General features: G+C 48.2%; 1 protein-coding gene across 2 annotated transcripts in view; it reads left to right on the forward strand.

The window, feature by feature from the left end:
- SLC12A4 (solute carrier family 12 member 4) overlaps positions 1–12709 on the forward strand; it is a 64284-nt gene that overhangs the window by 22242 nt on the left and 29333 nt on the right. Inside the window, exons 2-3 of one of the 2 annotated variants that reach the window (XM_027847221.1) lie at positions 1426–1520; positions 5230–5361. In XM_027847221.1, the coding sequence (XP_027703022.1) occupies positions 1426–1520; positions 5230–5361 (227 nt within the window). Of the gene's footprint in view, positions 1–1425; positions 1521–4339; positions 4423–5229; positions 5362–12709 lie in introns of those variants that run through there. The other variant, XM_027847229.1, reaches the window with a different exon arrangement.

The raw sequence follows: 12709 nt of genomic DNA on the forward strand, positions 1-12709 counted from the left end.
GGCCGGCTGTTTTTACCAACAAGCAGAACTGTGGAGGAAATCGTGATAGCGTGTAGTAACTCCTTTGTGCATAAAGCTTGCCAGGCTCACCTAGGGAGCCAGTGGCGACACTGGCATTAGAAATCAGGGCCCTGGGAGCAGCTGGGTGGCACAGTGGATAGAGGATCGGCCCTGGAGTCAGGTGGTCCTGAGTCCAAATCCGGCCTCAGACACATAACACTCACTAGCCGTGTGACCCTGGGCAGCTCACTTAACCCCAATGGCCTCACCAAGAAAAAAAAGAAAGAAATCTGGGCCCTGCCCACAGACTAGATGCTACTTGAACCAGCCAAGAGGTTCATAAAATGCCAAACATGGTACCGTGTTGATATAGATTGTAAGCTCCTGAGGACAGGGACTTGGACCCAGCTGGGACCCCTTCTAAACAGAAGAGCTAACCAAACAGCTGGCCAGTGGTCAGCAGCACCAGAGCCACCAGGCCAGCTCTGCCCAGAAGGTCTGAGCAGCTTGTCAGAAAGACAAGTTTTAACTTGGAGACTCTGGGGGCCATGCACATTTCTTGTGACTTCTGTGTGTGCGAACATTGGTGCCTGGGGGTAGGACCGTAGACTACATACAGCTGGGAAGGGTGCTAGAGATTGTCTCAGCCAGCCCAACCTCCCTCCTTTTACAGGGGAGTGACTTGCCCAAAGTCTCACATGTAATAAGCAGGGGACCAGGATTCAAATCCAGGTCTTCTGATTCCCAAAGCCAGTGTCGTTAGTACTGTGCTACAGACAGCAGTGACATTCGGGACCCATTTGTGACATTGACATTTAGCGGCGTGGCCGAGGGTCTAACATTAGCACTCAGCTATTTCAGTGTGGCCATGAATGTGTGGGACAGCTGTTTCCAGTCAGCCATTTTGCCTCATTGCTGTTGGGCATGCCCAAGGCTGGTTTTAGAGGTGGTTAAATGTATTCCTGGGCTCCCAGGCCTTATTCTCTTTGCTGAGTCTGTCAAAGCCTAGCCTATTTTAGAGGCAGCTGGACCTGAAATCAGGAAGACTTGAATTCATATCTGACCTCACACACCTGCTAGCTGTGTGTCCCCTGGGCAGGTTGTTTAACTCCTGTTTGCCTCAGTTTCCTTAGATGTAAAATGGAGATCATAGCAACTGTCTCCCAGAGGTGTTGTAAGGATCACTTGTAAAAGTGCCTGGTGTGCAGTTGGCGCTTTATTAATGCTTATTCCCTCCCTTTACCTATTGCCAAGGAGTCCTTCCCTGGAATCCCCCATCCTTGACTCTCAACAAGCACAGACTTCCATTGGGGGGGGGGCAGGGGCTCTCTGTTCTGCTCCAGTGGCCTCTCCCCGGTGGGGTCTCTCACGTGTTGGGGTGGTCTCTGGGCAGCCCCCTAAAATTGCCTCTCTTTCTCTCTGCAGGTCACAGCAATCACAAAGAGAGCAGCCCTTTCCTCAGCTGCTCCGAAGCCACCAAAGGAAGCGATTACTATGATAGAAACTTGGCCCTGTTTGAGGTAAAATGTTGCTTTTCCTCCTCCCTTGTTATCTAAACCCCTGAGGGCCTGGACCTTCTGCTAGTAAGCCAGAGGGAGGGAAGGAGGTTCAAGGGTAGCAGGAATATCCTCATTGTCCCTTCTCTTAGTTGCAGAGCCTGAATTAATTCCTCATTCATTCATTCACTCATTTCTGTATTCTGCCCATCATCTTGCCTTTCACATAGCAGGGATCGATAAGTATTTGTGGAATGAATAAATGAATGCAGAAATGAGAGTAGAGTGCCTGCCCCTGCAGACTTCAGTGGGAAGGATAAGGCCCAGCCCACAGACAAGGTCACTAGACCGAGAGCTATGGGCATGGAGGCTCTGAAGGGGTCAGGGAAAGGTTTTATGAAAAAGGTGACCCTTTGAGCCTGGAAACATGGGGAAGATTTCCAGAGGCAGGGCCACGGGCTGGGGACAGGAGGCCCGAAGGAGCCCACATTGAGGGTCGGATTGGGGATGTCAGAATATTTCCTTATGAGCCGAGGGAATGGTGTGAGCCAAGATTTGGAAGCAGAAAAGGGCAAAGTTTGTTTGGGGAAAGGAAAGGGCTGGGATGGAAAGAACCCAGGCTCTGGAGTCGGCACCTAGTCCACCCCCCCACCTTGGGCCGGTCCCTTAACCTCCCAGGGCCTCAGTTTCCATATCTGTAAAATGGGGGAGGGAGACTTTGGACTCAGCCTTTGAAGTCCCTTCCAGCTCTCTAGGTTTTTGGTACTATGAAATGTACAACTGAAGGTGTGTGATACAGCCAGGAGAGTCATTAGAGCTGAGACCGTCCAGCCTCTGTGTCGGGTGGTCTACGGTAGGAATCAGCCTGGATAGGGCTTTGAATGCTGAGCGAAGGAATTTGAACTTTGTGCAGTGGACAGTTAGGAGTCAGGAAGTCATTAGCTGAAATCTGGCTTCGGCCACTTGCTGGCTGTGTGACCCTGGGTGAGTTACTTAATCCCAGTCAGCCTCAGTATTCTTATCTGTAAAATGGACCTGGTAATCTACTTCAGGAGGGGGTTGTGAGGATCAAATGAGAATGATCTACGCAAAGTGCTTTGTAAACCTTAAAACGTTATAGAAATGTTAACTATTATGCCTGTTATTTTGGGCAAGGGAGGGACAAGTTCTAGGCTGTACATAAGAAAAATGATCATCCGGCAGCCGGCTCAGGATGGATTAGAGGAGGGGTTCGGGAGATCATTTAAGAATGACCGTGGGTCATTCACCACTTTCCAAAGGGCCTGAACTAGGGTGGTGATGGTGGGAATGGAACGGCAGGAATCGCCAGCTCCTTGGGTAGGGGGGATGAGGAGGGGAGGAGCAAAGATGACTCCCAGGTTGTGAGCCTAGAGGGCTTGGGAGAATAATGGCACCATTAGAATAAATAGAGTAGTCTGAAAAAGAATTAGGTGGTTTGATCAGGAAGGTGGTCAATTTGGCTTTGGATGTATTAGGATGTCCAGGTGGAGATGTCCAGCAGCATCAGATAGTTGGAAAGTAAGATGGGGGCTCAGGAGAGCTGTGGAGGCTAAAAATATAGGTGTAGGAGTTAGCTGCAGGGAGGTGATTGTTAAAGGACTAGATGTGAATGAGGTCTTGGGGGGGGAAGCGCCTAGACAAGAGAAAACACGCTGAGGCCAGAGCCCTTGGAGATGCCTTGGTTTAGTGGGGACAGAGAAAGAGGAGCAAATCAGGGAGACAAGGAGTGCCCAGAGAGGGTAGGAGGAGAACCAAGCCGAGCTGGTGTCATGGCGGCCGAGGAAGAAGAGTTCCGTGGTGTCAGTTGTGGCCAGCAGGTTGGGGAGAATGAAGCCGGGGAGAGGGCCAGTGGTCTCAGGGGCCTTTAGTCCTTTGAGGAGGTGGTAGTCCAAGAGGCCCAATGGAATCCCTTCCTCTCCTTGTTGTTTATACTGAAGATAGGGGCCCTTGTTGAGGCTCACAGGGTCACAATTGGGAGAACTCTCAGGGCTCCCATTGTCGAATTCACACCTAGCGTGTTGTTCAGAAGGTCCAGAAGGACATTTAGGGGTGGGGGCATGACAGGAAGGAGGAGAATTTGTCATCAGAGGAGGGAATAGGGAAACCACTAGGGGACACTTTTCTGCTTCTTTCCATAGAAGAGTTGGGGTACATTCAGTGTACCCTGCCCTTTGTCCTTAGTCCATTCTCTGGCCTAGCACAGTCCAAGGAGTGTGTCAGTGATAATCCTTCTATGCCCAGCACCATATTCACACAGCAGGAGCTTAATAAGTGTCTATTGAATAGAACTGAATTGAAGGGCTGGGCTAGCAGAAGCAACTTATCTGACCAGGATAATCAGCTGAGATCAGGAAACTGAGAATGGCCTCATCTGTTTCTTGTCCTCCTTGGCAAGCCCTGAATTAATCCATGGGGACTTTTGAAAGCTAATTATAAAGGCTATGAGTTGGGGTTGATTGAAAAGATTAGCAGGGGCTTGGGGGGAAGGGCAGCAGTGGGAGCCAGCAAGATGGAGGGGCAGCAGCGGAGAACATGGCATGTGCCTATGGGGAGGGTGGAAGGAAAGGAGTGGGGGGGAGGAAGAGAGGAAGTGAGGGGCAGGATTGGGGAGAAACAGCGCTGCAGCGGGTGGGAGGGCCAGGTGACCGGAGCTGAGGTTGGGGAGGGCGGGGCGGCCCAGCCCCAGCTGGGAGGAGGACCTGGCAGGAGCCCAGCAGGGCAGTCTGTACCAGAAGAGCATGTGTCGCCTTGCCATAGGTGTACCAGCTCGCCCCAGCACCCCTTTGGGGCCTGTGGTTTTCACAACCACTCATTTGTACGAATGGATTGGTAACAATTACAGTGCCTCCGCTTAGCCTGCGGCCCCGGGAGGGGTGGAAGAAATGTGACTGCTGGAGATGCTCAGGTACCCTAGCCCAGGGTGGTGTAACGGGCTCTTGCCCAAAGGAAGGGCCAATAGCACTGGAAGGGGAGGGGAGCCTCTTGGGCCCAGGTCATTCTTATCACCATTCTTATCACCAGTTTTATCATTATCATGATAGTCATTGTTATTCTTGTTAATGATTACTGTAGCAATAAGCCCTTTCAGAGTTACCGAGCACTTTCCTCACTACAGCTCTGGAGCAGGTAGTAGCAGCGTTATTATCCCCACGAGCCGGGAATTTGGAGTTGGAAAGCCTGAGTTAAAACCCAGTTTCTGCCATTTGCTACCTTCCTCATCTGTATTGTGAGAGGGGTGGAGTAGATGGTTTCTAAGGTCCTGTCGGCCTGACAAAGCCTAGATCTGGGAAACTGAGATAAGTTCTGCTTGTTTTATCCCATAAATTAAAAAATGAATTAAAAAAGAGAGATTAAGTGATTGGCCCAGAGACCCTTAGGAGCGTCAGATCCGGGCATGCCCCCGGGCTTTGGACTCCTTGACCACTGCCCTTACCACTCAGTGAGTGGTCCACATTCACGTCTACGTATGCTGGAATTGGGTTCACATGCATGTAGGTTGGTTGACTTAGACTTCCCACCTTATCAACATGTTTAATCAGAAAAATGCCCACAGCAGCAGCTTCCTTGCCAGGTTTCCTCCCACCCATTCCCTCCCATGAGCTTTCCTTTCTTTCTTGCTCTGCCCTGACTGAGGGCCTGATTTTTGGGGAATGCCCCAAAGGACATCTGAAGGAGGCTCTCACATTCACATTTGCCTCGGTTCTGTCTGCAGGAGGAACTCGATGTCCGCCCAAAGGTGTCGTCTCTCCTCGGGAAGCTGGTCAGTTACACCAACCTCACCCAAGGGGCCAAAGAACACGAGGAGGCCGAGAGCGTGGAGGGCTCTCGGAGAAAAGTGTCAAAAGTGAGTAGCCCGGCCTGCTTGGGCCATCCCCACTCAAGCCAGAAATGTGCTGGGCAGGGGCTGGCCAGCTCCAGGACACTCCCATGTCTCCCAAGTAGACTTTGTCCTCTGGCCAAGTTGCTTGGGCCTCTTGGGCAGTCCCAGCTTGGTGGCTCTGGTGGTACTGGTTGCGTGCCAGCGGCTTGGATCGTTGCTTTATTTAGAAGAGGCTGGGTTAGATCCAAGTCACCAGGGTCTCCAACCCACAAAAGGCCCAGAGGAAAGAAAAAAACAACTCTCCTTTTGTAGAGTATCTGAAGTGAAGCCTTTTGGAGAATGAGGCTTCTGAGGGGCTCCGTAGTGGAGGCTCATGGGGGCTGCAAGCTAGCTCTATAGATAACAGCTCTCGGTGTTTGCCAAATGAATCTGGTGAGGAAATGTTCCACTGACCTGGATGGGAGACAAAGAAATCGGCTGCAGGCCTCAGGGACCCTACCTTCTTACCTTGGGAAAAGCCCCAGTGGCCCAGGGTGGTGACCATGAGGGCTGGCCCCTAGAGGCTCCTCCAACCTGGGCTATGCCCTTTGATGTATTGGTTAAACAAAGAGGTATTTGAGGTTGTGCACACTCAAAACAATAGCTCAAGATAAATGAGACCAGGTGAAAAGGCTGGAGATTAACTTTATCTGGCTTGATCTCTCAAGATGTCCAAGGCCTAGCTTGATGGTGTTCATTTGTTCCAAAAGCATTTATTAAATTGTTTTGTTCACTGCCAGTGCCCCAGACCAGTGTTAGGGGAACGTGCACTCCTCACCCCTGGAGTTCACAGGCTCACTGGGGAAAGGGGGAGAGAAGAGTACACGGCAGTACTCCCACCTTTCAACCCAGTGGATGCTTTGGCCCGACAGACCATCAGGGCTGGAGAAATTCAGAGAAGGTGAAGGTCATTACAGAGGGAGCTCAGTTAGGGAAAACTTTGGGGAGGAGGCGAGTCTTCAGAGTGGAGAGCTACCGGACCTGGAAGGATGACTGGGGTGTTCGTAGCCATAAGGAGGAGATTCTACGTTAGGTGGAAAAGAAGCGTGGTGTCCGTGACTGGAGTGGCAATGGCCCTGTAGCATTCTGTTCCATCAGACTCTGTCTGGGAAATTGGGCGTAGTTTGGGGCACTGCTTTTTAGGAAAGAAATTAGTCATGCGAAATATGTCCCTAGGTATCCTCGAGATCACACCAGGTGAGGATCAGTGGAAGTAACTGGAGAAGAGAAGGCTTGGGGGAAGGGGCACGGTAACCATCTTTAATGTCTTACTTATAATGCTTGAGCCAGAGGGCAGAACTGGGGGCTGATGGGAGGGGACTAAGAGGCCAATGTAGGCTTCACTGAAGGATCATTTATGCCATCTGAAAGTACACCTAGTGGGCAGCTAGGAAGCGCCATAGTGGATAGAGGGCCTGGCATGGAGTTCAAATCCAGCCTCAGACACTTTCTAGCCATGTGACCCTGGGCAAGTCACTTCACCCTCTCAGTTCCTCATCTGTAAAACAAGCTGGGGAAGGAAATGGCAAACCACTCCATTGCAAACCACCCCAGTATCTTTCCCAAGAAAACCCCAAATGGGGTCACAAAGAGTTGGACACAACTGAACAACAAGAGCAAAGTATTACAGGAGCTGCCTCAGGAAGTAGTGGGTTCTCTCTCTCTGTCGGTCTTCTGGAAGAGCCTGGATGGCCACATGTCATCTCTACTGAAGAGAGAAAAAGGCGGTGGGGGGGGAGGGGGGACTCATTCTGGCATGGGTCAGACTGGACCGCCTAAGACAGGGGATCTTAACCTTTTTTATGTCATGGATTTCTGTGGCGATCTGGGGGTGCCCGTGGACCCTTTCTCAGAGTAGTGGCTTTAAAATGTACAAAATAAATTACATAGGATTACAAAGGAGACCAATTATATTGAAATACAGTCATCAAAATATTTTTTAAAAAAAGTTCATGCTTTTGTAGCCTGGCTCATGTGGAAATATGTTTTGCATGACTTCACGTGTGTGAGTGATGTCATAATGTTTGCCTTCTCAAGCGGTGGGGGAGGTGCAGGAGGGAGAGAATTTGAAACTCAGATTTTTTAAAAAATGAGTATTAAAAATGTTTTTAAATGTGATTGGGAAACATTTAATGACATAAATAAAAATACATTTTAGAAAAGGTTCGTGGACCATAGGTTCAGGACCCCTGGCCTCAAGGGTCCCTCCCGACTCTGAGGTTCTGTAACTACCCTTTCTAAAGGTTGGTGCTGTGAACTGAACATCGCAGGACAGGTTTGGTTGGCGGTCTGAGCAGGGCCGAGGACGGCAGGACTGTGGCCAGCATTCAGGGGCACTGATGATTTCGGTCCCTTGAGGCAGGCCCCTTTGGCCTGTTGACTGGATACTGGGGGGCCATTGGAGGTTGATGGGCAAGGGAGCAACACGAGGAAAGTTTGCCTTAGGAAGGTTAGTAAGGTGACCCATGCAGTATAAAGAGGAAGAGACTGAAGAAAGGTCATTTAGATGTCCAAGCCGGAGATAACGAGGAACTGCCGCTCCAAGAATGGCGCCGGAGAGAAGGATGGATCCCAGAGGCTACCGGCTATTATTATTATGAGGGAAGAAACCAAGGGACTTGTTGACTCATTGGATGTGGGCAGCAAAGAAAGAACTCTTAAGGCTCTTGGTCTCAGTGAGGCTCTTAGAATTGGGCTGTTATCAGGTCGGCTTTAGACATAACCAGTAGCAAATTATGGGCAGCTCGGTGGTGCAGTGGATAGAGCATGGAGACTGGAGTCAGGAAGACCTGGGTTCAGACACTTAACTAGCTGTGTGACCCTGGGCAAGTCACTTCACTCTGTTTGCCTCAGTTTCTTCATCTGTAGAATGAGCTGAAAAAGGAAGTGGCCGTATCTTTGCCAAGAAAACCCCACAAAGAGTTGGACATGGCTAAAAAATGTCTAAAACAACGACAATAATAAATTATGGTAAATGCCACCAAAGATGCTTAAGTAACATACAGCTGGCAAGTTCTGCAGGGGCTGTAGTGCCTATCTGGTTCTTCTGATCAACCAAAGGTGCTTAAACCTGAAACTTCCAAGGGAAGGAGATAGTAAATGTAATCACCACCTTTGGAACACTTTGCAAAACCGTTTTATACTCTTCTCCTCCTTTTTCACTTTATCAGAAACTCACTTGGAAATGTTCTAAGATACAGGACAGAAAACGTTAGATTTCCAGTCCACTGCCACTGGTGTCTCTGAATCTACTGCGGGTGAATAAATGGCGATGAGAATCAAGGAGATCAGTGAGGACAGGTTGAGGGTGTCCGTGGAGAGGGGCCCAAATGCTCATAAAATCATTTCTTCTCCACCCCTCCGCCATTTTAGGTGGAAGATGGTCAGTAAGTACATAGAGAGTTTCGTTTGATTGGGCCCACCCGTTGTCATCTAAAAGGTCTTGTCCCTCTCAGCGCTTGGATGTCCTGGTTCACCCACCACCGGGGCTTTGTGTGTGGAGAGCACAGAGAGGCAGCTGTTCCCATTCTTGGGCCTGACCATCACCAGTCATGGTGAATCAGCTCGATTCTGGAGGGGCTGATTAACTGTTTTAGGGCTGGAGCTCCCTATCTTGCATTCCTCCCTGTCCTGCTGGAAGACTGGAGAATCCAGGGCTGAAGCGTTTGGTATTCTTGGCTCTCTCTTCCTCGGCTGCTGCTGCTGAAATGACCCTCTACCCTTGGTGCCAAGAAAAACATTGTGTGGCTTGTTTGCAGGGAAGGGAAGAACTGAGGTGTCAGTGTTTTCTTGTGCCTGCTTATTTAGGAGACCAGGTGAAGGAGCAGTGTCAGCCCCGGGGAGAGAGAGGGTGCCTGGTAAGGGAGGATGTCTGCAAGGGCCCTTGCCATGGCACAGGCTTTGTTTTTGGGAGCTCGTTCCCGCTCCTTCTTTTCCCCTGGTCAGTCTTTGTCCAGCACAGATCCCTCCAATGAGCCATTGTGGTACGGGTGGGGGAGCCTCTGGCTGTGACGTCAGAACATGGGAAGCTGGACATTAGGGAGATGTTTTATAGTGACCACTTGAAGCAGCCTTGCCATTTGGCTCCATCTGTGCGGGACAGAAGAGGAGCACAGTGCCTCCCTCCACCCTCCTTATGGCCCCGTTGGGTTCAGCCCCATCCTTGCACTGGTCTGTGCACATAGTAGGTTCTTAGTACTTCTTAACTGATGACTAAAATAGTAAAGTTGCAGCCCCTGCAGGAGGCTGTGTCCTGTATTGGAGAAAAAAAAATGGATTTGAAGTCAAAAGCCTTGAGGTGGAATTCTGGCCTTGTTCTTCTCTATCTGTGTGAACCTGGGCAAGTCCCTTTATTTTCTTATTTGAAAAAGAATGTCTCAGGGATGCCTTTGGGTTTTTACTCCACAGATTCCTAATAATTACCCCCTCCACCCAGAGAACCCTCCATTACCGTGAAAAAGACAAATTAGGCAAAACCAGCCAACACCACCAGCCCCCTCTGGCAGTGAAGGCAACCTTCCCCACCTAGAGACCTTCATCTATCTACTAGAGAAGGGAGGTGGGTTTCCTTTTTCATTGCATTTCATCTAAATTCTGTTGTATTCTAATGTTTAAGTGTGTATTGTAGTTCTTGAGAGGCAGTGTGGAAGAGTGGATAGTGCCCACCCTCGGAGTTGGGAAGCCTTCCGTCCAGTGCCTTCTCTGACCCTTCCTGGCTCTGTAATCACAGACGAGTCACTTCACCTCTGATCTAAAGGCAATGCTTAAGAATAGAAATTACAGACAGGTTGCAATCTGGGTCCCTGGATGGATTCTAGGGGATGCTCCTCCTGGGAGTTCCTGCACCAACAAAATCATCAGTTCTCTGTGTATTCATGTGCTATAGTTGTCTTGTTCTCATGGTTACTGGTGGGTTTTGGTTTTGTGTCAGTTCATACAAGTCATCCTTTCTCTCTGAATTCTTCCTATTTGTCATCTCTTATGGTATAATCATTCCATTCTGTTCTTAATATCACAGTTAGTTTGGGTATTCCCCAGTGGATGGGCATCTGCTTTATTTCCAGTTGTTTTGTTATTTTTTTAAAAAATGCTTCTCTCTGTCTGTCTATCTGGGTGTGTATAAATATAAATATATGTACATATATATATAAAATACACACATGTATACACATAGGTGTATATGCATATAGGCCCATATATACCTATAGGGCAGCTAGGTGGTACAGTGTTTAGAGCACTGGGCTTGGAATCAGGAAATCAGGAAGACTCATCTTCATGAGTTCAAATCTGGCCTCAGACAGTTATTAGATGTGTGACCCTGGGCAAGTCACTTTACACTGTTTGCCTCAGTTTTCTCATGTGTAAAATGGGCTGGAAAAGGAAGAGGCAAACCACTCTGGTATCTTTACCAAGAAAACCCCAAATGGGGTCAAGAAGAATTAGACACAACTGAAACAAGTCAACAACAGTGAGTGTGTGTGTGTGTGTGTGTGTGTGTGTATCAATATCAACTTTCTTGGATCATATGCCACATATTAAGACTGCTGGGTCAAGGGGTATGAACCTCGCCGTGGTTTTTCTCACAATTCCAAATTGTTTTCCAAAGTGGTTGGACCAGTCCATAGCTCCACCAGCAGTATATTAGCGTCCTTAACTTCCCTCCCCCATCTAGCATTAATTATTTTTGTCCTCTGTCATCTTTGCAAAGAGTCGTTTTAATTTGTAATTCTCTTATTAGTGATTTGCAACATTTTAATTTGACTTTTAATCATTGGCAATTCTCTATTTAAAAACTGTTCCTATCCTCAACTATTTACTGATGTGGAAAGACACTTATCCTCTTCCTCTTTGATTGGCCAGGTCATCTCACATCACCAGGCCTTGGTTTCTTCCTCTGTCAAAATGAGCATTTGGCCTGGATAATCTTTTTTTTTTAAACCTCAAAACTTCATCATCTTTATTTTTTTTAATTTTTAAACATTTTTATTTAAAGTTTTGAGTTCCAAATACTACCCCTCCTTCTTTCCTTCCCCTCTTCCTGAGATGGTAGGTAAGCAATCAGATAAAGGTTATACATGTACAATTATGTAAAACACTTCCTTATTAGTCATTTTGTACAAGAAGACTCGAATAAAAGAAAAAAAGGTAAGAAAGAAAGTGAAAAATAGCATGCTTCAGTCTGTATTCAGTCAATATCAGTTCTTTCTCTGGAGGTGGACAGTATGCTTCATCATGAGTCCTTTGGGATTGTCTTGGATCGTCGTATTGCTGAGAAGAGCTAAGTCATTCACAGTTCTTCATCAAACAATACTGCTGTGTACAACAGACCCCTAGTTCCGTTCCCTTCACTGTGTTCACTTCGTGTGAGTCCTGGATGATCTGGAAGGTGTCCTCCAGGTCTAAATTCTATAATCTTACGAATTACACGCTGAAGCCGTAATTACGAATGGTGCTGAAGACAGGCCAGTGTGTCTACTCGTCACATTTGGTAGTTTTTGTAGAGGGAAATGGTCTATCTCAACTCTGGACCTGGGGCTGAAAACCTTTAAGATAAAATGGGCTGTTTCTGGCAGGGGGTTCTGATCCCAGGGACCTCTTGGTGATTTGCTGAGGTTATTTTAGGACCTAGGAAATTTTTCCTTCATTGCTTTTTCCCTCACTGCCCTTTTCATAGTGTGACCCATGTAGGAGGAAGGGGGAACGGTGACAGAGTAGGTTTAGGAAGGCACTATATAATAATGATAATAATAATAATAATAATAGCTAGCATTTATACATTGCTTTAAAGTTTGCAAAACGCTTTACATATATCATCTCATTGGATCTTTACAACAACCCTGAGAGGTAGATGCTCTTATTATTCTCATTTTACACATAAGGAAACTGAGGCAAGGAGAGGTTACGTGACTTGCCCAGGATCACAAAGCTAGGAATTGTCTCAGGCAGGATTTGAACTTGGGTCTTCCAGACTGCACGTCCCAAGCTCCATCCTCTGCACCACCTGGCTGCCAATGCTCTCTGTGCCTTCTCCCAAGGCCATCTTTGTGGATCCTGGAACATTCGAGGTCGCACATAGAATGTCAGAGTTGACTCAAGATCCAGTATTCTTGCTACACTCCTCTGCCTTCCTGTTTTGGTTCCTACAACATCCCCTCCAGCTTTTGTTAAAAATCTCAGGGACTTCCCAGTTACTGCTCTGACTATGTAAGACAGCTGGCATCTTCGTGGCTTTTCTCTCTCCAGTCTGTAATGCAGCCCTGTCCTGCCCCCATACTGTGAGTCTGCACTCCTGAGTCATTTCTTGGTTCCGTTCGTGGGCTCTGTTCCCCCCCTC

Source organism: Vombatus ursinus, unplaced genomic scaffold, assembly GCF_900497805.2.
Source record: "Vombatus ursinus unplaced genomic scaffold, bare-nosed wombat genome assembly UNPS02005286.1, whole genome shotgun sequence".
In the NCBI taxonomy this organism is placed as follows: Eukaryota; Metazoa; Chordata; class Mammalia; order Diprotodontia; family Vombatidae; genus Vombatus; species Vombatus ursinus.